The sequence below is a fragment of the Equus asinus genome, chromosome 7 (genome assembly GCF_041296235.1).
Source record: "Equus asinus isolate D_3611 breed Donkey chromosome 7, EquAss-T2T_v2, whole genome shotgun sequence".
Taxonomy (NCBI): domain Eukaryota; kingdom Metazoa; phylum Chordata; class Mammalia; order Perissodactyla; family Equidae; genus Equus; species Equus asinus.
In genome coordinates, this window is record NC_091796.1 from 83,267,880 (window position 1) to 83,288,561 (window position 20,682).

The 20,682-nt window shown below is 55.7% G+C and overlaps 1 protein-coding gene across 4 annotated transcripts; it reads right to left on the reverse strand.

Annotated features, from left to right (window-relative positions):
* Positions 1-5,658: 5,658 nt before the first annotated feature.
* PGF (placental growth factor) lies at positions 5,659-20,163 on the reverse strand. 4 transcript variants are annotated; one of them, XR_011504679.1, is made up of 9 exons: positions 19,695-20,119; positions 18,448-18,490; positions 13,944-14,140; positions 13,093-13,169; positions 10,969-10,998; positions 10,801-10,863; positions 7,779-7,847; positions 6,494-6,539; positions 5,659-5,795 (listed from the first exon to the last, which is right to left on the reverse strand). XR_011504679.1 is itself a non-coding variant. In XM_014835796.3 (7 exons), the coding sequence occupies exons 1-7, from the start codon at positions 19,767-19,769 to the stop codon at positions 7,820-7,822; spliced, it is 513 nt and encodes a 170-aa protein (XP_014691282.2). In that variant the 5' UTR covers positions 19,770-20,123; the 3' UTR covers positions 7,053-7,819. The 4 variants fall into 4 exon arrangements, 2 of the variants coding, with proteins under 2 accessions (XP_014691283.2, XP_014691282.2); XR_011504680.1 differs by lacking the exon at positions 10,801-10,863 and having other exon boundaries at positions 5,666-5,795; XM_014835796.3 differs by lacking the exons at positions 5,659-5,795; positions 6,494-6,539 and having other exon boundaries at positions 7,053-7,847; positions 19,695-20,123.
* Positions 20,164-20,682: the final 519 nt, after the last annotated feature.

Here is a 20,682-nt window from a genome sequence, read left to right on the forward strand (position 1 = left end):
TAAATATTCAATGATGGGTCAATTCATTAAATTGTGGGACATCCAAATGCTGCAATGCAATTCAGTACTCAAAAAGTCATATTATGGAAGAATATCTAATGTCATGGGGAAACGTTTACAAGATATTAAGTTTAGAAAGCAAGTTATAAAATAACGAGTATATTATGATCTCGTTTTGGTATCAGAAATTAAGGGTACGTGACAGGATGTCTCCTCCACCTCTTCCTTTCTCCCTGTCTTCATGCCTTGCGGTGGTGGGAGTAGGGGGGTCTTTTGACGTAATGCAACATGATAAAAATTATGCCAAGGGAAGGGATCCACTTTATCAAAAGAGAGGTTTACTTGTCTTGTGGATGCTGCACGTGGGTCCAGGATGGAGCTGGGATGTTGGGAGGGGACAAAGGAATAAGAAGGAAGGGGCTTCTGGCCCCAGCCTAGGCCAACTTTATACCAAAGCTGGAAAAAAATGTATTGCTTGTGTTCTGACTTTTGGAAGAATTTCTGATCGATTATAAAAAAGATTTTTTGGAGGAAGAACTGAAGGAAGACGTAACCTCTCAACATCTGAAACAAGAGGCTGAGTTTCCTGCTGGCTTCAGCAAGGGACAGCTGTGCTTGCAAGGCACAGTCTGAGTGAGGCAGAGAGGTGATCTCACACAGGCTTTGGGGAAGCGCGGAGTTCAGGGACGGGTCAATTTTCAGAGGGTTTAAGAATTAGTTGACCTTTGACCCTGGAAGGCTGGAGCGAGGCTGGTGCTGACTGGTTATTTTCATAACTGATTGAGCACGCGATTTCATGAGCGTGGTTACTGAAACGAGTGGTCACCTAAACCAGGTTTATAACTGGTTCTAAGAGGTACTTGTTATTACGGCCACATAACAATGAGTCTTTTCCTAAGAGGCTGGGAATGTTATCTTCTCAGGGGGAAGGGGAGGGGATGGCAGGGAAGTCTACACACATCTACACATATTTAAAGATGAAAGGTCTCAGGGAAACAGCTCAGGAGACCCTTTGCGGCTGGAGCTAATCTTGATAGGCCAGGGCTGGTTTCTAAAGAAGGATCCCAAAGGCATCTAGAGTCTCCTGGGTTTGGACGTGGGGCTTGGTTGCCAGAGAAGAGTCCTAGCCCCTCCTCAGCCTGCCCAGGTCTGGTGAGAAGTGGTATTTCCAGTTGACCCGGGAGGACAGCTCGAGGATGCACCTCCAGGTTCTGACTGGGCCCTCCCTCCTGAGTGATGGCTTCCATGACCCCACAAGGCTGGCCCTGGGTCCACAAGAGAATGGGAGCCTGAGAGGCCTCAGTCTGCCTTGCCGTGGGGCAGCCATGGCCAGCTGTCAGCCCCCTGGCCAGCTGTCAGCCCCCTGGCCCTCCAGAGACTCTGGGGCTGAAATTCCTTGAGCACATTTTTCACCCTCTCAGTGCTTCCTTCCAGCTTGTCTCGCAAGTGAGAAGACTTCAGAAGGGGATTGTGGCGGAGACAGCTTTGAAAGGGATAAAGAGCTCAGGGAAGGAAGGATATCACCATTACAGTCTAAACCTCAGACCCCAGCTGGGAGCGTCAGGCGGTCACATGTCTGTAAACAACCAGCCCTGCGAGCCTGGGGCTGTGTGAGCCCAGGGGCTCCCCTTACCGTGTTGCCCACATGGTAACTCATGGGTGGCCCAGGCTGACTGCTGGGCGGCGGGGGGTGGGGAGGGGGGGTGGGGGGGGGGCCGTGGTGGGGGCAGGGGCCTTAGAGGAGAGAGAAGGAGAAAAGGAAGACAGAGCATGGGGTGGGGGTGGGGGGGCAGGGCAGGGGGTTCTCTCCTACTCTGTCTAAGGACAGGGGCTGATTCTCCTGCCTCGATGAGAGGTCAGTATGGCAGCAGGACCCTCTCCCTGTCACCCAGGTAACACCCTCTCACTGACAGAAACAGGGAGTAGGTCCAACTCTGGGAGGAAGACTTCAACCTCTTCCCTCCCTGACTGTCCTGCCTGGTGGTTTCCATGGTAACAGAGTCACCTCAGGGATTAGAAACACACCATCTTTTTGGCCTGGAGCCCATTGGTCTCTGAGGTGGGGCCCACAGATGGCTAGCAGGGGCCAGGCCCTTCTCTGCCTCAGTCACAGCCAATGTCGGGGGGAAGGGGGGTGCTCCAGGCTTCCCTCAGGAAAGGGAAGGGTCAGCCTTCACTAGGAAAACAGCTGCTGGGCTCTGGTGCTGACAGACAGCCATCTTTCCACACTGCGGCTCTGTCCTGTCTCCGCCCTGTCTGGAGCCTTGATTTCCCACCAGAGTTTGTGGAGGGGCCTATTCTGCTGACCCACGCCGACCCACCTCACAGATGTCTGGCCTGCCTCTCGGGCTTGGAGCAGACACGGTTCTTTTCCCCTCCTCCCCTGCTCTCCATCCTGAGGAGATGATGTGGTGAGGGGTAGAAAGCACAGGCCTTGGAGACAGATCTGGATTCAATTCTATCTCAGTCACTTACTGGTAAAATGTTAAATTCTGGCTCACTTAACTTTCATGGCTTTGGGGCCATGAGTCTGGGCCTCAGCTTCTTCATTTGTAAAATGAGAAGGTGGAAACGGATTATTTGTAAATTTTCTTTCAGCCTCGAATTCCAAGATCACGTCACTCTCCTGCTTAAAAATTTCAGTGTTTCCCACTGCTTAGCGAAGCCCTAACTCCCCAGGACGGTGTCCAGGGCCCAGCCTACCTTCCAGCCTTATCCATCACTCTTCTGCTTCACATGCCCTAAGCATCAGCCAAACTGAACACTTGAAAATCCCCGTGCAGCCATGGGTTTTCCACCTCTGGGTCTTTGTTAACTGGTTGCTCCACCTAGAATGCCTTCCCGGTCATCTCCCCACCCTCAATCTTGCCCGTTCCTCAAGTGACAGCTCACATGCCACGGACTTTGCAAAGCCGGCCCTCATTTTCCCCAGGTGTGAATCATCTCAGACACCTGTGATTTCTTTAGTAGCACTTCATCTGCATCTGCTTAAGCAAGGTGGCCTTCTTTCCTTCTCTTATAACCACCTGTGCATATCTGATTTCTTTGACCAACTTTCTGAGATCAGAGACAACGTCTTACTTCTCTCTGTAACTCTAGCTCATCCAAATAATCCACAGGCCTTGGTCTCTGCCTAGTGTCTCACTGAGTGAGCATCTCTCAGAGAACATCAGGGCCTTCAACATGAGGGAAATGTAACAGCACTTCCCAAAACCCCTCCTTCTTTCCCCAAGTGGTCTTAAATCATCAGAAGCTCCACAACGAAACCCCAAGCTCTTTCTCTAGATCTGGCCCTGAAGTCTACTTCCCCCTCTGGGCTTACCTTCTCTCTTAGTTCTTAGGTAGATCAACTCAGCCTCTGCAGCTAAGACCTCTCTCCTTATTCTCTTATTTCTTGCAGAACGGGATTTTCTTTGGTAAATGGAGAAACTGGGAAGACATTCACATGCTAATATATTTTGCCTCCTCACAAGTGTCTACTACAAAATGGCTCATCTTAGTAGGCTCAAAACTGCTCATGAATGAATGAATGACCAGGGTAACCAGACCACATGCAAAATTAGGACCAAACTCTCTGTTTCTCTCCATCTCCAGTACTTCTTCCGAGACCAAGCCACCATAATGGGTTGCCAGGATTTGCTACAGCCTTCTAAGTGATATTTGTACCCCTAGTCTTGTGCCCCTAAGGTCTATTTCTTCATGCAGAAGGCAGTGATCTTTCAAAAATGTACATGATATCACTTCATCTCCTGCTTGAAACCCTCCAATGGTTTTCCTCCACATTATAACAAAACTCAAACTCCTTACCCTGCAAAGCCCTTCATGATCTGGCCTCTGCCAACCTCTAACATCACGTCTCACGTGCCTCCTTCCCTTGCCCATCCTGCTCCCGCCACACTGGAATTCCTTCTAGGCCTTTGCATCAGTGTCTTCTGTTTGGAGTGCTCTTGTCCTCTGTTTTGGAGTGATCTTCGCATGACTGACTCCTTCTTGTCCTTCAAACTTCACCATAAATGTCACCTCCACAGAGAAGCCTTCTGTGACCTCCTGGTCCAGAGTACCTTGCCCCAAACACTCTCTCATCCCCTTTCCTTATTTTCCATTCAGCCTCTATTGCTGCATAACAAACTGCCCCCAAGCGATTTGTGATTATTCTATCTCATGATTCTATGGGTTAGGAAATCCAACATGGCACAGTAGGTAGAGCTTCTCTCTGCTCCATGGGGTCTGGGGCTTCGACTGTGATGGCTGGGAGTTGGAACAGCTGGAGGCCAGCTGAGCATCTCTCCCTCTCATTCTCTCTCTCCACACCTCTGTATGGCTGGCCTGGGCTTCCTTCCAACATGGTGACCTCACGATAGCTGGACTTCTTACATGGCAGCTCAGGGTTCCAAGAGACCAAGGCAGAAGCTGCCAGGCCTCTTAAAAGAACTTGGAACTATTATAGGGTCCCTTCTGTTATATTATATTGATCAAAGCAGACCCAGGTCAACTCAGATTCAAAGGGAGGGAACAGAGACCTCCCTTTTCAAGGGGAGGAATGTCAGAGAATTTAAGGCCATCTCTAATACGCCAGAACCACACTTTGGCAATAAGACACTTTCTTATTAATTTCTTTGTTTATGTGTGTAACTTGCTTATTGAGTAAAGAGTGGGAGTACAAACAAACCAGTTTTTTTCTTTCATTATTGCTTCTAGATGAACTGTATTGATTCTCCTTTTCCTGTCTCTTAACAGCATCTTGAGCAGTTCTTCTAATGTTCCTGTCACTTTAATTCATTAAAGGTCCAGCCCCATCTAGCTGGTCCCTCCAATTTAAGACCAACCCCTTTCCCTCCCCAAGGCAAGACCTGGATTTGGCTCAAGGGAGCGGAGAGGGGCATGGTCTGCCCTTGTACCCGCTTCCCTCTCCACATTCCCTTTCTCTCCTTTCAACCAGGGTCAGGAAGGAGGAATTGGGGAAATTCCCTCTTAGCTGTGGCCATCTCTTCTCTGGCTATGAATGTGCCTGACATGACGAGCATCCATATGCCAACTGTCTTGTGGGCACACCGCAGGCCACCCCACAGCACTGTTCCCTGATGTGCTCCTTTCCAGCTCCGCATCTAACCCCCCTACTCGGCCACTGCCCCAATCCTACATGCACAGTCTACAGCCCGTGGGGTCTCCTCGCCTGTAGGCCTCCTTCTTGGGAGGGGAATGTCATGGGCAAGGCAGCTCATGGCCATTCACCTCCCACCATGTCCCCCTGACCTGCAGGAAACCCTTGCTGGATGCTCCAAGGTGTCCCTCCCTCTGTCCTCTGTCACTCTTCAGTTCTCCACTCCCCTCAGTTCCCACTTGGATAGCACATGGGCTAATCTGAATGGCAAATCCAGCTCCAGTGAGGCACGGAGGGAGAAACCAGCAAACCAGGTCTCCAGTGACCCCCCCAGCCCCACGCCCCACAAAACCCTGGTCTTCTGCTCATGGAGACTGAGGAAGGGGGATCTGGGTGATGTTTGGGACCAGTGGAATCACTTCAGCCATCTCTCAATAAACCCTGTAGGCAGATGTGTTCAGCCTTAAACAGGTTTTCCTTTGTTTTAGAGTGGGGGATACTCAAGACCCCTTTCTCCTCAGCTCTGGGTCCAGTCACCAATTTGAGCAGGAATAAAGCCTACCCAATATCCTGTAACACAGGACTACAGTGTGTCTCTCCACTCCATACAAGATCTGTGAGAGCAGGTCCCTGTGTGTTTTATCCCCACTGGATCCTCGGTGCCCAGGACAGCGTCAGGTACACAGGTGGGGCTCTACGAATACGAAAGAAGCAAATGAGACAGGCCCTCTAGGACCCAAATGACCTGAAAGGACCACTGATCCAGTCAAATGGACCAGTCAGTTCTTTTCCTACTCGTCCGCTGTGAGGCTCCCGGCCATGGATGCAGATCTTTGCATCTGGCCTCCAGGAGCTCCCCGGTTTCTATCTAGGTCTCCACAGGGTTGCTGGCCTTGGTGGGGAGGCTAACCTCCAAGTGGGTGACTTGTGAGGCTGACAGCCTTGGAGATGCTACAGGGGCTGAGCTGGGGTCCCTGGGGCCGAGCTGGAGGCCTGGCCAAGGGGAAGGGGTGCTCTGCTCAGCTCTCAATCTGTCAAAGGCAATGCCTCAGAATGGCTGCAGCCCAAGAGCGGAGAAGCAGGAGAGAAAGTGTGTTCCTTCTGCAAAGTGCATCCCCCGGGGCTGGCCCACACCCCCTCTGTGATCACCAGCCAGAAGCACATTCTGACCAGAGTGTCCTCCAGGGGTGCCCAGGCCTCATGAGCTGCCTCAGCAGAGCCACCTTACCCCACCCCACCCCACCCCGCCCCACCGGACTGTCTATGGCTTCCCTCCAAAGTTGAAGGTGGTCCCCTGCCCCCTGGGCCCCTGAGGGTTTGTCTTGAGCAGCCCCCAATCAGAAAATGGGAACTCCCCTTCCTGCACCACTTATGACATAAAAACAAACACACCTTGTGGGTCACAGGCACATGGGAGTCTGATGGTAAGTGGTTTGGACTGAGGAAAGAAAAAAAGGAATTTTTTTTTGCTTCATGCCAAGGCGTTCAAGAGAAGGCAGAGAAAGATGAGAGGTGAAAGGAAGAAAAAATGGAGCAGCCCCTGGGGATCCCTGCCTTCAGAGCCTGAGCAGCCGGCGACCAGGACCTGAGGAGATTGGGGGCCCCATTCATGCGGGGTCCAGAGGGCCTGGCACTGGGCTGGGGGTGGGGTGGCACTGGGGGTAGGGGAAGGGGTCTGTGCTCCTGCATTTGAGGGTGTTCAGGGGTGGCTGGGGCCAGGGCCCCCCAATTTGGGGTCAAGATCACATCTTGGGAACCACTCCTTATGGGAGGAGCGGACCTTGGGGTTCTGCCAAAAGCAGCTGGGAGGAAGACAGCCCAGGACGCTGCAAGAGCAGGCCGGAGCCACCTCCAGGGCAGGCCGGGAGCCCAGGAGCCTTTCCTCTGTCCGGCTTCCATTCTCTGCTGTTGTCCACTATCCGGCAGAGACACTCCCCTGGAAAAGCTGTTTCCAGACTAGAATAGTTTATTCAAGAGAATCTGGCTTGGCAGTCAGACAGCTACGCAGGGGCAGCTTGCTCCCTGTCCAGCCTGGGGCCCACTCTTGGCCTGTGTCCCTGAGAGGGGCAGGATGGTGACGCCTTGGCCACAAAGAACAATGTCCCAGTACAAGCAGTGGTAAGATATGAGGAGAGACCATAGGGGACAAGGAGTGGCAAAGGCCCCCAGGCAACCACTGTTCTCCAGAGCTGAACGTTCTGATCTCCAGGGTGCGGAGCTGCTGCCAGGAGGAAGCAGTGGGACCCCCTGCACCCCGCCTGCCTTTGTGCCCAGCTGGACTGTGGTGGCCTGAGCAGGCCCCTCCACCCCCACTCTGGGCAGGAGCTCCCAAAACAAAGGCCGCCTGTCGGAGCGGAGCCCAAGGACCAGTAGTGGCAGGGGGTCCCCCTCCCCTTCCCTCGCCAGCCCCCTGCAGACCCCCAGGGCCCCTGGGGCCTGGCCTGCCCCTCACAAAGCCACATGTCCTGCTTCTTCCCAAGCTAAGGCACACACGGGTCTGTGGCTGCCTTCTTTCCTTCTCTCACGTTCTGTTTAAGGCACTGAATTCCTGAGGGTCCTGTCCCTCCCTGCCCCTCATCTCGGAGGGGGCGAGTCATTCAGCAGGGATACAATTGGCTAATAAATAGAGGGCAGGTGCCAGCAGGGAGGTGACCAAGAATGTGACGGTAATAAATACACGAGCCGGGTGTGGGGTCTCTCTCTCCTCCGAGGGGCTGGTTACCTCCGGGGAACAGTATTGCCGCACCTGCAGAGAACAAACACAGACGGGGGATGAGCCCACTGCAGAGGGCGGGGTCCCTCCTAGGGGAGGGCAGGCAGATGGCCGGAGCAGGAGCTGCAGCAGGCAGCGTGGGGAGACTGCAGCACTCCTGGACCTCTGCTTGCACCGACGCCAAGAAGCCAGGAGCTATGCTTCACCAAGCACTTACCCAGCTGCCCCAGCCTGCGCCAAGCACTCTCTCATTTACCCTTAACAGCATCCCATGAGGAAGGCACTGTTACTACCAGCCTTTTGCAGATGAGGAAACTGAGGCTCAGAGAGGTTAAGAAACTTGCCCAAGGTCACTCAGCTAGTCAGTGACAGAGCCAGCTTTGAACCCAATCTGGCTCCATGCACTAATGCCTCTGGTTACTCTGGGACAGCAGTTTTCAAACGGGGCTTCAGGTACCCCTAGATGTACAGGAAGATTGCCCAAGGTGTATGTGAGTACTGATGGTTTTAAAGGAATCAGTTTTCAGCCTCCACGTGTGCTCTGCCTGAAAACTGTCTGCCCGCGACATCTGCTTCCCCACCATCTTCCCCGCCTGAGGTCGGCTTCCCCACCACCGAGCCACACCTGCCCTTCTCCCCCAAGAAAGGAAGGAAGCATCTTGCCACTGCAAACCCTGCTACCGTACTTTGCCCCAAGGTAAAAAAGTATTTTGGGGGGACACACTGAACAAAAGAACAATTTGAGGTGCAGCTATGGAGAAGGGAGATATGGCGAACCACTGGGCAACCAAGCCTTTCACAAGTCAGGCGGTTTCCGAGTCCTTGCTTTCAACAAAACTGAAGAACAACTTGACTGAATTGTCAGCTAATTATGTCAGGAGAAGTCATTTTTGTTGGCACATCACCTTGAGGTTTTTGGCAAAGAACTTGGAAGGAGTTCAAGTGATTGAGTGACATCTAGTTCCACTCACTTATTTACGTGGGTGCGGTTTCTCATCCTTTATCGTCTATAAACAAGGACGGACAGGGAGGGAAGGAGCGCTGGACGCTGTCTTGTCTGGCAGGAGGCAACATTCATTAGCTAATTGAAAAGAGGTGGCCACATCCATCTCATTGAGAGCCACTCCTGATAAGACTGATTGCACTTTCATGTTTAGCATTTATTAAAATGTGATGCATTTGTGCTGATTTGATCAATCTGTACTACTAGTAATTATTGTGAGAATTCACTCCAGGAGAAAATTTAATTTAGAGTTTTATGTTCAAGGGAAATTTTAAATAATTCAGACTTATATACCATTGTTGTGGTGGGTATACACGGCAAGGTGATACATTAGACTTCTGAACATTAAAAAAATATTTCATTAAGCTAAAAGTCTATGGGCAAAGTGAAATGGAAATACAAGTTCAAGAAAAAAAGAAGCAATGTGAATATGCAACTATTAATGAGAGTGTTCATATTTTTTTGTTGTTGCTGTTCATTTTTTAAAAGTGCATGATGGTAAGTAGGAAATTAGGATGTCCTATTCATAGGATACACCTGAAGAGTTATATAGGGGCTCTATATTAAATATTTATAACATTTAAAAATATTTACAGTATTTTTATATTTATATATAACATGCGAGAAATGATATCCTTTGCAACTATTTACAATTTTGATGGAAAAGTTCAATGTCAACTTAAAAACGAATGGGGCCGGCCCCCTGGCCAAGTGGTTAAGTTCGCGCGCTCCGCCTCAGTGGCCCAGGGTTTCGCTGGTTGGGATCCTGGGCGCCGACATGGCACTGCTCATGAGGCCATGCTGAGGTGGCGTCCCACATAGCACAACCAGAGGCACTCACAACTAGGATATACAACTATGTGCTGGGGGATTTGGGGAGAAGAAGGGAAAAAAAGAAGATTGGCAACAGATGTTAGCTCAGGGCCAATCTTAAGGAAAAAAAAAAAGAACAAGGGAGCACATAGGTTTTTGAAATTCTTTCAGGAGATTCCTGAATGAGACTTTTCAAGAATGCTGTCCTGGCAGATGGAGCAATGAGACACTTTCTATGTGGGGCTGCCCAGCCTGGGGGCAGCCCTGCATTGACTACACTGCCAGCTCCTTCTCCAAGTTGCTGCCTGGGCCCAGGGGAGAAAGAAGGGCCACATGTCTTCAGGGAACCAACTTCCCCAGAATCCCTGTCTACAGGGAGTGGGGTGGAAGTCTCTGCTCACGGAGGGGCAGGCTCATGGGGTGGGGCTTGGGTCAGCTCCAATCCCCCGGCATGAAATGCCTTCCTGGGGTCTTAGAGGGGGAGGAGACAGGCCCTGAAGGAGAAGGGCAGTGTGAGTGAGTTCCAGTGCATATGAAATATTTTATTTTTACTATTTACTCCCATGGATTCGGGTTTTCCCTTCTCTAGTCCTTCTACCTCAGCCACACCCCGGCCTGGACTCCAGCCTGGGACTCCAGGTATGAAGCCAAGATAGGCAGGTAACATGGAAAGGGAAAGAGGAAGTGAGTGGACCCCAAGGCCTCCTGGGGGTGGGCAGAAATACTGGCCTGGGAGCCAGTGAGGGGTTGCACCTTTCCCAGGGCCGCCAGGAAGCAGCTATGGATAAGTTTTCAGCTGTTGGACTTTTCCAACAACTTTTCCAGTGTAAGCACTGGAGAGCAGGAATCTTGTCGGTTTGGTCACTGATGAATCTGGCACACAGTAAATGCTTGGTAAATATTCACAGAATGACTGACTGAATGCTTGCTGGGCCCTTGACCCCTCATTCTCCACACAGAGGAAAACTAGACTCAGAGAGGTGACATGATTTGCTGGAGGCCACACAGAGACTCAGGGCTAAGCCAGGACAAGAACTAAGGTCTCCTGATGACTCCTGGGTCCACTGCCTGGGCCTTGCTTTCCCCTTCCGACCACTGACCCCTGCTGGCAGGGCGGGGCTCCCCTCTGGCCCAGCCTCCTTGCCATCCATGGTCCCCCCTCGCACTCACAGGTGGCAGTCTGTGGGTCTCTGCTTCTCTCTCTTCCTCTTCCCCCTGCCCTTGGGTCTCCTCCTGCAATAAGCCAAAAGCGTCAGGACAAAGTGGCTGGGGGCCCCCATGCTAGGACAGGGACTGGCAGGCCCGAGAAAAACCTGGAGCCCCAGCCAGACCACTTACCTTTCTGGCTTCATCTTCTCCCGAAGAGGCCTAGGAAAACAGATAGAGAGAGAGGCAGGGGAGAATCAGGCGAGAGGTAAGTGGGGGCTTCCTCCCTACCCCTGTAGCTCGCCTCGGACAGGCCAGTCCTGGCCCTGCAGTTGGCAATGTAGCCACTAGGGGGTAGCATGGAGCTAGCGAGGGAGAGACAGCCAGAGGGCTCTGGGCTTCAGCTCCACTCAAGACTCTGGTGACCTCCCCAAGAGAGGTACCAAATCCCTCTCCCGGCTCCTCTCTACATCCTTCTGCTCCTCAGCATCTTGGCATCAAGTCTGGGGACCTGTGAGCCTGTTCTCTGTTGCCTTCTCTGGTCACTTCCTTCCCTGGCTCCTGCCCTGCCTCCCAGGGTGCACTCTGGGAGTCTCCTCAAGGACAGTGAATAAGGGCCAAGGCCATGGACTGGAGGATGGTTGGCACGAGCTAAGGCTGCCTGTCAGGGCACAACTGCCACCCCTGCCCTGGGGATGTGTGACGCTGCAGGCAACAGCACGGGGAGTGGATGAGGGCAGGGTGAGGGGAGGTGAGCACAAGCCCCATGGTCACCAGGCATGTCCTGGCTCTGCCTCCCGGCACTGTGGCTGTTGGCCCAGAAGCAAGAAGAAAGGTGTCCCTGTTGCCCAGCCCATTGGAAGGGGACAGGGCCTCAGTCTTCCCTGGGAACGGGGCTGGGGGCGTGGGACAGTGTATTAACAGTCTGCTTCGGGGCCAGGGAATGCTGCCCTGGGCTGGCTGTCTCCCTTGGGAGCCAGGGCATGGTACTGGGGCCTCCTGGGACGGCCTGGCCATGTGTCTGCCATCTTGGGCAAGTCAGAGACACCCTTGGAGCCTCAGTCTCCTGGTCTGCCTGCCCCAACAGAGTGGCTATGAGGGCATAGTTGAGGTAGAAGGTGAAAGGTCACCATCTGGCACTGTGCCTTGGGGGGTTCACTACTGAACGGCTGTCATATGGCTAAGCCCTGGCTGGGAGGGACTGGAGGAAACAGATCGAGGCAGGGCCCCCAAGAGCAGTACAATAAAGAGGGCCTAGAGCCTGGGTTCAGGTCCAAAAAGGGCAGCCAGAGCCCTAGACACTAGGCAGGGCCAAGCCCAGGGCAGCACTGGGGCTCCTAGAGCATGTGGTAATGGCCATGAGAGGCAGCAGGAAAAAAGGGCAGGCTTAGGGGAAGACAGGCTGGGGGTCGTGCACTAGCAGTGGCAAATCATGCAACCGGACCAAACCTTAGTCTCCCCATCTGTAAAATGGGGATGCCAAGAGTACCTACCTCCCAGGGTGGTTCTGAGAGCAGATACCTTGTCTGTCTTGCTCACCACTGTATCCCAAGCATCTAGGACAGTGCCTGGCTGCGGTAGGCACTCAATAAATGTTTGTTGAATAAGTGAGAAAAGTGCCTCGTGTGGGGCTAGGCACAGAGTAGATGCACAATAAGCGGTAGTCCTCCCCTCTTCCTGCCCCAGGATAGGGCTCAGGACCCCAGTCTGGTGCCTCCATTGTGGCCCACTGGCACCAGGAGAGCATCTCTGCCCATTTCTCTCTTCCCTCAGCCTGGTTGGCGGTGCCAGGCCGGCTACTCCTGGTAACGAATGTTCAGGGTACCCTGGGCATGGGCAGCGAGACTGGCACTGGGCAGAGGATTTGCCAGGTGAGGACTCAATTCTAAGGGAAGCCCAGTGCCTCTTTCCTTCTGCCCCGTCCTTCCACCAGGGCTTGTCCTTCTCTGCGCTCCTCTGCCCAGCTGCCCCCTCCCAGGGGCACCAGCCTGGCCAGAACGAAGTCCCAGCTTACAACGTCTTTGCCCAGGTGCCTCTTCCAGGGCTGGGCAGCAGCCTCCCATCTCGGGGAGGAGGTGACATGCTCCGAGCCCCTGAAAGTCTGGGAGGGACCCAGGCTTCCTCTGCCCCTGTAGCCCTGTAGCTTCTCAACAGCTGTGCTCCAGCTGCTGGGACCACCTCCCCAGGCAAAACCGGCCGATGGTGGGACAAAAGGCAGCGGCCATTAGTCCCTGTTTCCCAGCCGGGAAGGAAGTGCAGGCTGCAGCTGAGGCTGCCAGTTGCATGGGTCCTGTCCCTACCACCCTGAGGACCTACCTGCACTCGCAGCGCACGTGCTGAGAGAAGGTCAGCTCCACGTAGGAGGGCCGGTCCCCAGAGCGGATCTTCAAGAGCTGTAGGGAGAGAAAGGTTGGATGCCTGGATTGGGGGGGTGGCCAGTGGTTTCCAACACTCTCTCCATCCTCTCTGTGGGGGGAGGACAAGACTCCCTATTCCTCACCAGCCTTTGGATGCAGGCCCTCATTCTGCTTTAAGGGTGGGGCAAACAGCCCTCCTACCTGCATGGCCATCTGAGGGACACCCCTGTCCCTCCCCACCCAGGGCCACCAGCATAGCCATAGTGTAGGAAGGGGGCCCATGCTCTGCAGTCAGAAAGACCCATGTTCAAATCTCAGCTCTTTCACCTGCTGAGCAAGTGAAATAACATCTCTGAACCTCAAGTTCCTCATCTGTGAAATGGGAACACTTGTCTTGAAGGAATGAGAGTTGAGGTAACACCTATGAAGGGCCTGGCACAGTGCTTGGCATTGTTCAGAAAGCACTCGACAAACCATCGTGTGTGTGCGTGCCTGCGTGCAAGCAAAGTGCAGGGCCTGAGCTGGCTTGAGAGGGCGCCCGATGCTCCTGGTACAAACAGAGGCTTCTTGAATCTGAGCAGATTTCTTTTCCAACCTCAACCAGATATCCTGGGTCCTGGGGGAGGGCTAAGCCAGGGCCTGAGTAAGCTGGTAAGGGAGGAGGTGAGTGGGCTCAAACCCCGGGCGGGGGCTCAGGAAGGAGGGCACTGTGCTGGAGTCAGTTCCAGTCCTGTGACCTTGGGCTGCCCTCCTTCCCTCGCTGGGTGGCCCCCTGAGCAGGCCAGGGCATGAGGAGGGGACTCTCCCTACCTGCATGGTGACGTTGACCGTCTCCACGGGCGCACAGTGCAGGTTCTCATCACCACAGCAGCCAGTGCAGCGCAGCAGCGAGACGCAGGATGGGCTGAACATGTGCTCCACCTCGCTGGGGTACTCGGACACGATGTCCACCAACCTCTCCAGCGTCCGGCAGTAGCTGCGGCCCCACACTTCATGGAAGGGCACCACTACGAGGAGGCACAGACAGCTGGGTCAGGCCAGGAGGGGCCTGCTCCTCGAAGCCCCAGCCCCAGCTCCCCAGGTCCTGCAGGGCCTTCCAGGTTCAGCCTCCACCCCCTCCTCCACGAAGCCCCCAGCCTATCTGAGCTCCCTCTGCTCCGAGCTCCTGACGTGATCCCTCTGGGAGGACTGTTTCCCTCTTGGCTCATCTGCTGGATGGAAATGCCAGTGGAACAGAATTTCTCGGGGCCCTGAGCTGTCTGCTCTGTTCTCAACTCAGGCTCGCACATCTGCCTTGGTGTCTCTGGAGCTCTGAGGAGCAGCTCTGGCAGCTCCCCAGGCCTTCTGGGTTTTTCTCAGGCCTGACCCGGTGCTTCCTTGGTCTTGGAGAATTTGCAGCAGTCAGTTCTGCGAGTTCTGCAAGATTGGCTTGCAGAGTCCCACAGGGAGGGTTAGCCTTCCCCTTAGCCCTTATTTCCCACCCGCCCCCCCCGCCCCCCCCCGCCCCTCCAGCGGCCCTGGACCAGCTCTTCTGCCTGGCAGCCAAGACCAGCCAGCCACGTGCCCCATCCCCACTCGCCGTTTTAGTCGGACCAACCCTTGCACCAGTGGATGCCGCATCACCATAATTCCCACCTTTGGGCTCTGCTCCTTGCCCCCTTCTCATTTCTAACCAAATAAAGCCCACCAGCCGTTTCTCAAGGCCCACCGCCACCTCCTCCCAGAAGGCTTCTCCAACTTTTCCAGCAGGAACAGATGTTCCTCCTTTGAGCATAACTCGGCCCTGAGGGCTTGCTTTATCTCGCCCACTGGTGGCTCTTATCTCCTTTACAACCAAGTTGAGGCTCCGTGAGGACAGGGCCCCAAGCCTCCGGTAAACAGAGGCTAAGTAAGAACTGATTGATTAGATGACAGTACACTGAGGATTATCAGGGATGTCCCGGACCACCACAACGTCCTGGTGGTTGTGACCAGGATCTTTTAGGGGCTGATCTGGAACCTCTCAAAAGATGCTGCTCTTTCAGGGGAAGGCCTGGGGCCTGGCCCCAAATGGAGGCTCCCAGGAAGTGAGTAGCTAAAGCCAGGAGACTTGGCTTCTAGTCCTGGCCCTACACTGGCTGTGTGACCGTGGGGAAGTCACTTAACCTCTCTGGGTATATCAGTTTCCTCAGCTGGGGAAAAAGAAGGCTGGGAGCAGATGGTTGCTAAGCTCTCTCCCAGCTCTGACGACGGTCTGTGACTTTGCGCACACATCCCAACCCAGCCTTGAGACTGTGGCAGAGAAACATCTCCAGCCCTGGGTCATCCTGCCCTACACCTGCTGGTCATCCTCAGCCGGTGGGGGAGGGCAGGAAAGCTGGGCTACCTGGGGACCCTGCAGCCTCTGCCCTAGAGCAATGGCCTCTCCTGGCAGCCCCTCGCTTCCTTCCACGGCCCTTCCTAGGAGGCAGAAGGGGCCGAAGTCCATTCCATTGAGCCTCTGCGGACGTGAGTCTCAGAGTAATCTCAGAGGAAAAATAAACTTCAGCCCTCGCAGAGGCCCTTGGGAAAGGCTGCAAGCTGGTGGAAAATACCCAGGAGGCGGTATGTCCACGTGGAGCTGGCAGAGGCGGGCACAGAGGCAATAAACCGTGCTTATCTGAGCGTCTGCTGCTCCATTCTGCCCTGTCTGCTCAGGGGGCACTAGGACTAGGTCCAGGAATGGGAAGGGGACCAGACGCTTCCCCTGAGCCCACCTCTCCAGCCACAGGGACATTCTCCCTGGATCCAAGTGGGAAACAAGGCGCTCTCCCTCTAGGCAGCCCCAAAGCCTGGGGGAAGGCGGCCTTTGCAGTGCGAGGTCAGAGGAGCACCTCCCCATCCTAACTCCATGAGCGCGTGTTTAGTCTAAAATCTTCACGAGCACCATGTAACTCTAGCGCTTAATCTCCGCCTTGGAAAACATAAATAACAGCAGAGAAATAGCCAGCTGCCAAAGTGCCACAGGAGGCTCAGGCTCCTGCCCTGGGACCAGCCATCAGGGAGGGGACAGCAGCAGAGAAGGGGCACCCCAGTCCCCTACCATTCCACCAACAGACTCCCACCCGGCTGGGCCAGGTTAAGCAGAGCCGGCTGGGCCTTGGCGGTAGAAGAGATTTCCTGTCTTCACCCCCACACCCCACCATGCAGACTGTGTCAACAGGTCCCAGGCTCCAGGGCCCCGAAATCCACCACTTTCTGGGCCACATGGCCAGACCATGCTGGGGGAGGGCTGAAAAGAAGGTGGGCTGGGCCTGGTTTACCTGGCAGCCCCCGGGAAAGAGGGCAATTCATCGGTGGAGGCCGCTGCATGGGTGTGAGAGAGAAACAAAGGGGGCTGGGCGAGGGGCCGGCTGAGGGAGCATGCGACCGCTCCCAGATGTGGGCTGAGCCCTCAGGAAAGAACTCTGCTCAGCTGCTCCTGAATGCACTTCCTCTGGCCCCAGACCTGCTCCAGAGGCAGGGGTTGCAGGGAAAGGAATGGGAGACTGTGGCCCAGTCAGGCACCTGAGTGGGGCTAGGCGGTCCCACAAGGGCCACAAGTGGGCCCTCAGCTCTCCCGCTGGTCCTATAGGCCTCCCACCTGGCTCCAGCTGCCTACCACCCAGGACAGAGGAGACCCAAGAAGGGAAATGTTTAATCCTGAGAGCAAGCTTCTGGAGAGGCTGCTGGGGAGGGGCCCTCGGGCTGTCTCAGAGCTGCTGGCCATCAGCCTGAGCCCAGCAGGTGTGCTCTCCATGGTCACTGGCGGGGCACACAGCCAGCCTGCCATGAGCCATGGGGAGGCCTGGTGCCATGCACTCGGCTCTGCCACATATACTGAGGAGTATCTGATGCTTTAGATGACCCCAAGGGCCTCTCTGAGCATCAGGTTCTTTATCTATAAAATGAGGAGAATACAAATGCCTTCCTAGTTCACAGCCTGTGCTCAGCATAGAATTCTGGTAAACGCCCAACGCTATTATTAGAATAGTAATAGTAAAAATCAATGTCCATGGCTGCAAAGTGCAGACCACGTTGTCTCTTGTCTGGCATTTGTGGGAGGGCATGGCATTTTCAGATTTTGATAGCTGGGGTCCAAAGCTCATGGTACTTCCCCTGGCCACCATAGAGGCTTCCTGACTGATGAGGTTGACAGGTGAGCTGCCCTAAGGAATTGACACTTCCAGGCCTCCTCACGCTGGTCCCTGGGAGATATATATACTCCTGTGACTCCTCTAGGGAGTCAGATAATCCTACAATCTTAGAAAAATAACCTGAAATATCATGTAGTCTAAGGCTCCCATTTTACAGATGAGGAAACTGAGACTCAGATTTCTTTGGTAGCTGTTGCCTGAAATACGCTGAAAGCATCATAAAGGCCATGGGGTGGAGATGGGTGATGGGTCCCTCCCCAAACCCCAGAGGGCACAGCAGGGGAGGGGGAGGGCGTCAGTGAAGTCAAGGGCTGCTACCTCCCCCACCACTCGGTGCCCAAGTGCCCGCAGGCAGCTGGTGGGCGGGCAGGCAGGCCAGCAGAGAGAGGGTGTTCCCAGCCTGCGGAGGCTATCACACGCGTGCGTGTGCACGTCGCTACACACTCCCTCTCCCCTACACGCACAGTAGGAAGCCTCAGCAGTGGTGTGTGGACTCGCTGCACGTCTCGGAGAGGCCGGGAGGGAAGAGCGAGGCAGGGGGCCTGGCATGCACCTCCTGCCTTCTGCACGTATGCCTTTTTGGCAAACATGTTGCCCTTTGAAGATTTCCTCTTGATGCCACCCGGGGTGGGGAGTGGAGGGGTCAGGGAGGGCCCGACTCATGTTCTGTCTGTTTGTAATCAATGGAAAGGCCTCGTCAGATCGCTGCAGACGGGCCAGGGCTGGGCTGCTGGGAAGGTCCCCTCAGCCCTCACTGATCCCCTTGACTGATGGCCAACGGCATCCACTCCCAGACTGCCAGTGTGGCCCCCAGCACTCACTGCCCGAACTGCCCTCCAAGACCCCATCTGGCCCCTTCCACATGCTGGGAAGGCACTCTGAGCCAAGTGGATGCATCCTGGGCATACTGGCCCCAGCCCTGTTCTCTGTGTGCTGGGTGACCCCGGCCCAGGAATACACCTCTCTAGGCCTCTAGGTCACAACGGGGGAGCTCTCAGGCCCTGCCAACCTCATCAGCCAGGATGTCAGGCAGCTTGCAGATTCTCTCCAACTCAGTCTCAGCCAGTACCCACCCTTCATGCCAGTCTCTTCCCATCCTCCGCAGAGGCCTGGGAGGGAGGGCTGGATGAGCACACATACCCCCAGCCCAGCCGGCTTACCTTCCACCTCTGACGAGCCGTTCCCAGCAGACAAGGCCCACTGCTGTGGACAGAAAGGTGCAGAGATGAGGGAACCACTTGGGTCTCTGCGCTCTGGGGCCAAGTGTGTTGACAAGAACGTAGAGGCCCCTCTGGGCTCCTTTCCCCCTGCTGCACACACTCTCTGCTCAGTCTCAGAGCCGCCTCTTTCCAGGTGCAACTAAAAACTCACTGGACCCTGGGTGGTCCCACCCCTCTCTTTGGCCTCAGTTTCCTCTTTTGGAAAGGGTGGCAGGCTGGAGGCTTTGGAGACTTTGTTTTCTGTGCCCCAAAGATCTTGCAATCCTTTGGGGTCTCCCTTCCACCCAGCCCTGCTGGGCCCTGTGCAGCCCGCCTTGGCTGGGTGCCAGAGCCCAGGGCGAGGTGATCAGCTAGTGGGAGCCGAGGGGCTGGAGCGGGTGGCGCCATGAGCTGGTGCTGCTGGTAACGTTACACCTCTGGCCAATCCTGCAGCCAGCAGATGGGTGGCGGTGGTGGGGCTCTTCCACCCCTGTGGGACCGCCCAGCCCACCCACTCCTGGGCTGGGGCTGGGGACTCCCGGGGCAGCAGGACAGCGTAGTGGGAAGGGAGCTCATGGGCTTTGTCAGGATTTCACTGCCCAAGCTGGCTCCCGGCCAGACTCACCCGGCTCCTGGGAAAAGGGCCCTGCTCACTTCCCCAGGCCCTGCACTGAGGACCTCCGGCTGCCCACCCGGGAAAGAGGGCACAGCATGACCTCCTGTCTCACCCCCAGCCCACCCAGGAGCCCTGGGCTCAGCCCAGAGCACTGGTGGGGGCAGGGCCCAGCCTCCCCACCAATGGCCTCTTCAGCAGGCTTTCCCTCTGTCAGGCCAGGTCAGAGGTCCTGGGGGCGCCTGCCTTGTCACGGGGCCTCGACCCTGACCACAAGGCCAGGGACCCGCCTGAGATTAGTGGAGAGATGCTTTTAGCAAAGCCACCAGAGCTCCAGGGGCCAGACAGGAAACCTCCCTCCCTTCCCTGTGGCTTCCCTGCCCCCACCAAGACAGACCCCGGAGCTAGAGTCTGGGACAGTGCAGCCTGAGGTCTCCTCCCAGACGGCGTGGTCCAGCTGGCTCCTGGGAAGTGTGTGGACATCCTTGGAGGAGCCACTCCCCAGAGTGAGTCTGTGATTTCAGAGCCCCTGCTTCTAGTGCTGGGGGTGGGAAGGTCAGGGGAGCCAGGCTGGGGGTGGCGGGGTGGGTCTTACCTGCGGGGGCACAGCAGGCAGCGCCAGCCCAGCCAGGAGCTGCAGGAAGCAAGTGAACAGCCTCATGGCAGGCATCTTCTCAGACGTCCCAAGCCAGGAGGCTCCAAGGGAAAACCACCATGCTCGCCCCCCTGGGGAGGCCCTAGCACAGGAGGAGAGGAGCTGAATGGGGGGCCGGATGCCCCCTCACTGCGACCTCGAGGTCCCCGCCGGTGGCCTGAGCATCTTCTGCAAGCCCTGGGGAGTCGGGAGCCGGCAGGTAAGGCTGCGGCTGGGGAACCTGATGCGGAGCGCCCGGCGGGGCGGGGCGGCGGGGGGCAGGCGGGTCCCTGGGGAGGGTCCGTCGGGAGCCCAGAGCGATCCCCCTTCTCTTATGGCTGGCAGCGAGGATGCGGCTTGCTTCTCAGACAGCAGCTCCCTTCTGGGACTGAAGCTTTTCGGCTGCTGGGTTTCAGGGGCCGTGAACGGGGCGGGGCTGCGGGCCGGCCCCGCCCACTGCCGACGCCGCTCCAGACCCGAGTCCTAGGGAGCGCCTAGCGCCGGGCCGGCCCGGAGGTGGCCGAGGCGCAGAGCTGAGCGCGCCGGCCCCGCAGCGCGTGCAAGGGGCGCTCCGCACGCCGACCCTTAATGCCCCGCCGGGGCCCGCCGGACCGAGAGCATGCAGTGCCGGCCGGCGGAGAGGGGTTCACAGCTCTGTTCCCCTCTTCTAGGCCGGCCACCGGGAGTGGGAGCATCCAGATGTGGAGCCCAACGTCTGCAAAAGAGGTTCGTGACCTTAGCGGCCTCTGCGGAAACTACAGTCATTTGGTCAGGCCCTTCCACCTATGTCATCCCCACAATCCTCAGGGGCGAAAGGATTATTAACCTTATTTTATAGATGAAGAAACTGAGGTTCCCAGAGTGCCCCTGCCTGTATATGTTGTGCAGACATATGCACACTTGAAAAGTGAGTGTGTGTGTGTGTGTGTGTGTCTGAGGAACTGACAGA

Bases quoted from the DNA above. Each gene is read 5' to 3' on its own strand.
- PGF (XM_014835796.3), bottom strand. From the start codon at position 19,769: ATGCCTGCCATGAGGCTGTTCACTTGCTTCCTGCAGCTCCTGGCTGGG. The intron at 13,170-13,943 runs GTAGGGAGAGTC...CTCTCCCTACAG, and splicing joins CGGTCAACGTCACCATGCAG to CTCTTGAAGATCCGCTCTGG. The intron at 10,999-13,092 runs GTAGGTCCTCAG...CTGTTTTCCTAG, and splicing joins CACGTGCGCTGCGAGTGCAG to GCCTCTTCGGGAGAAGATGA.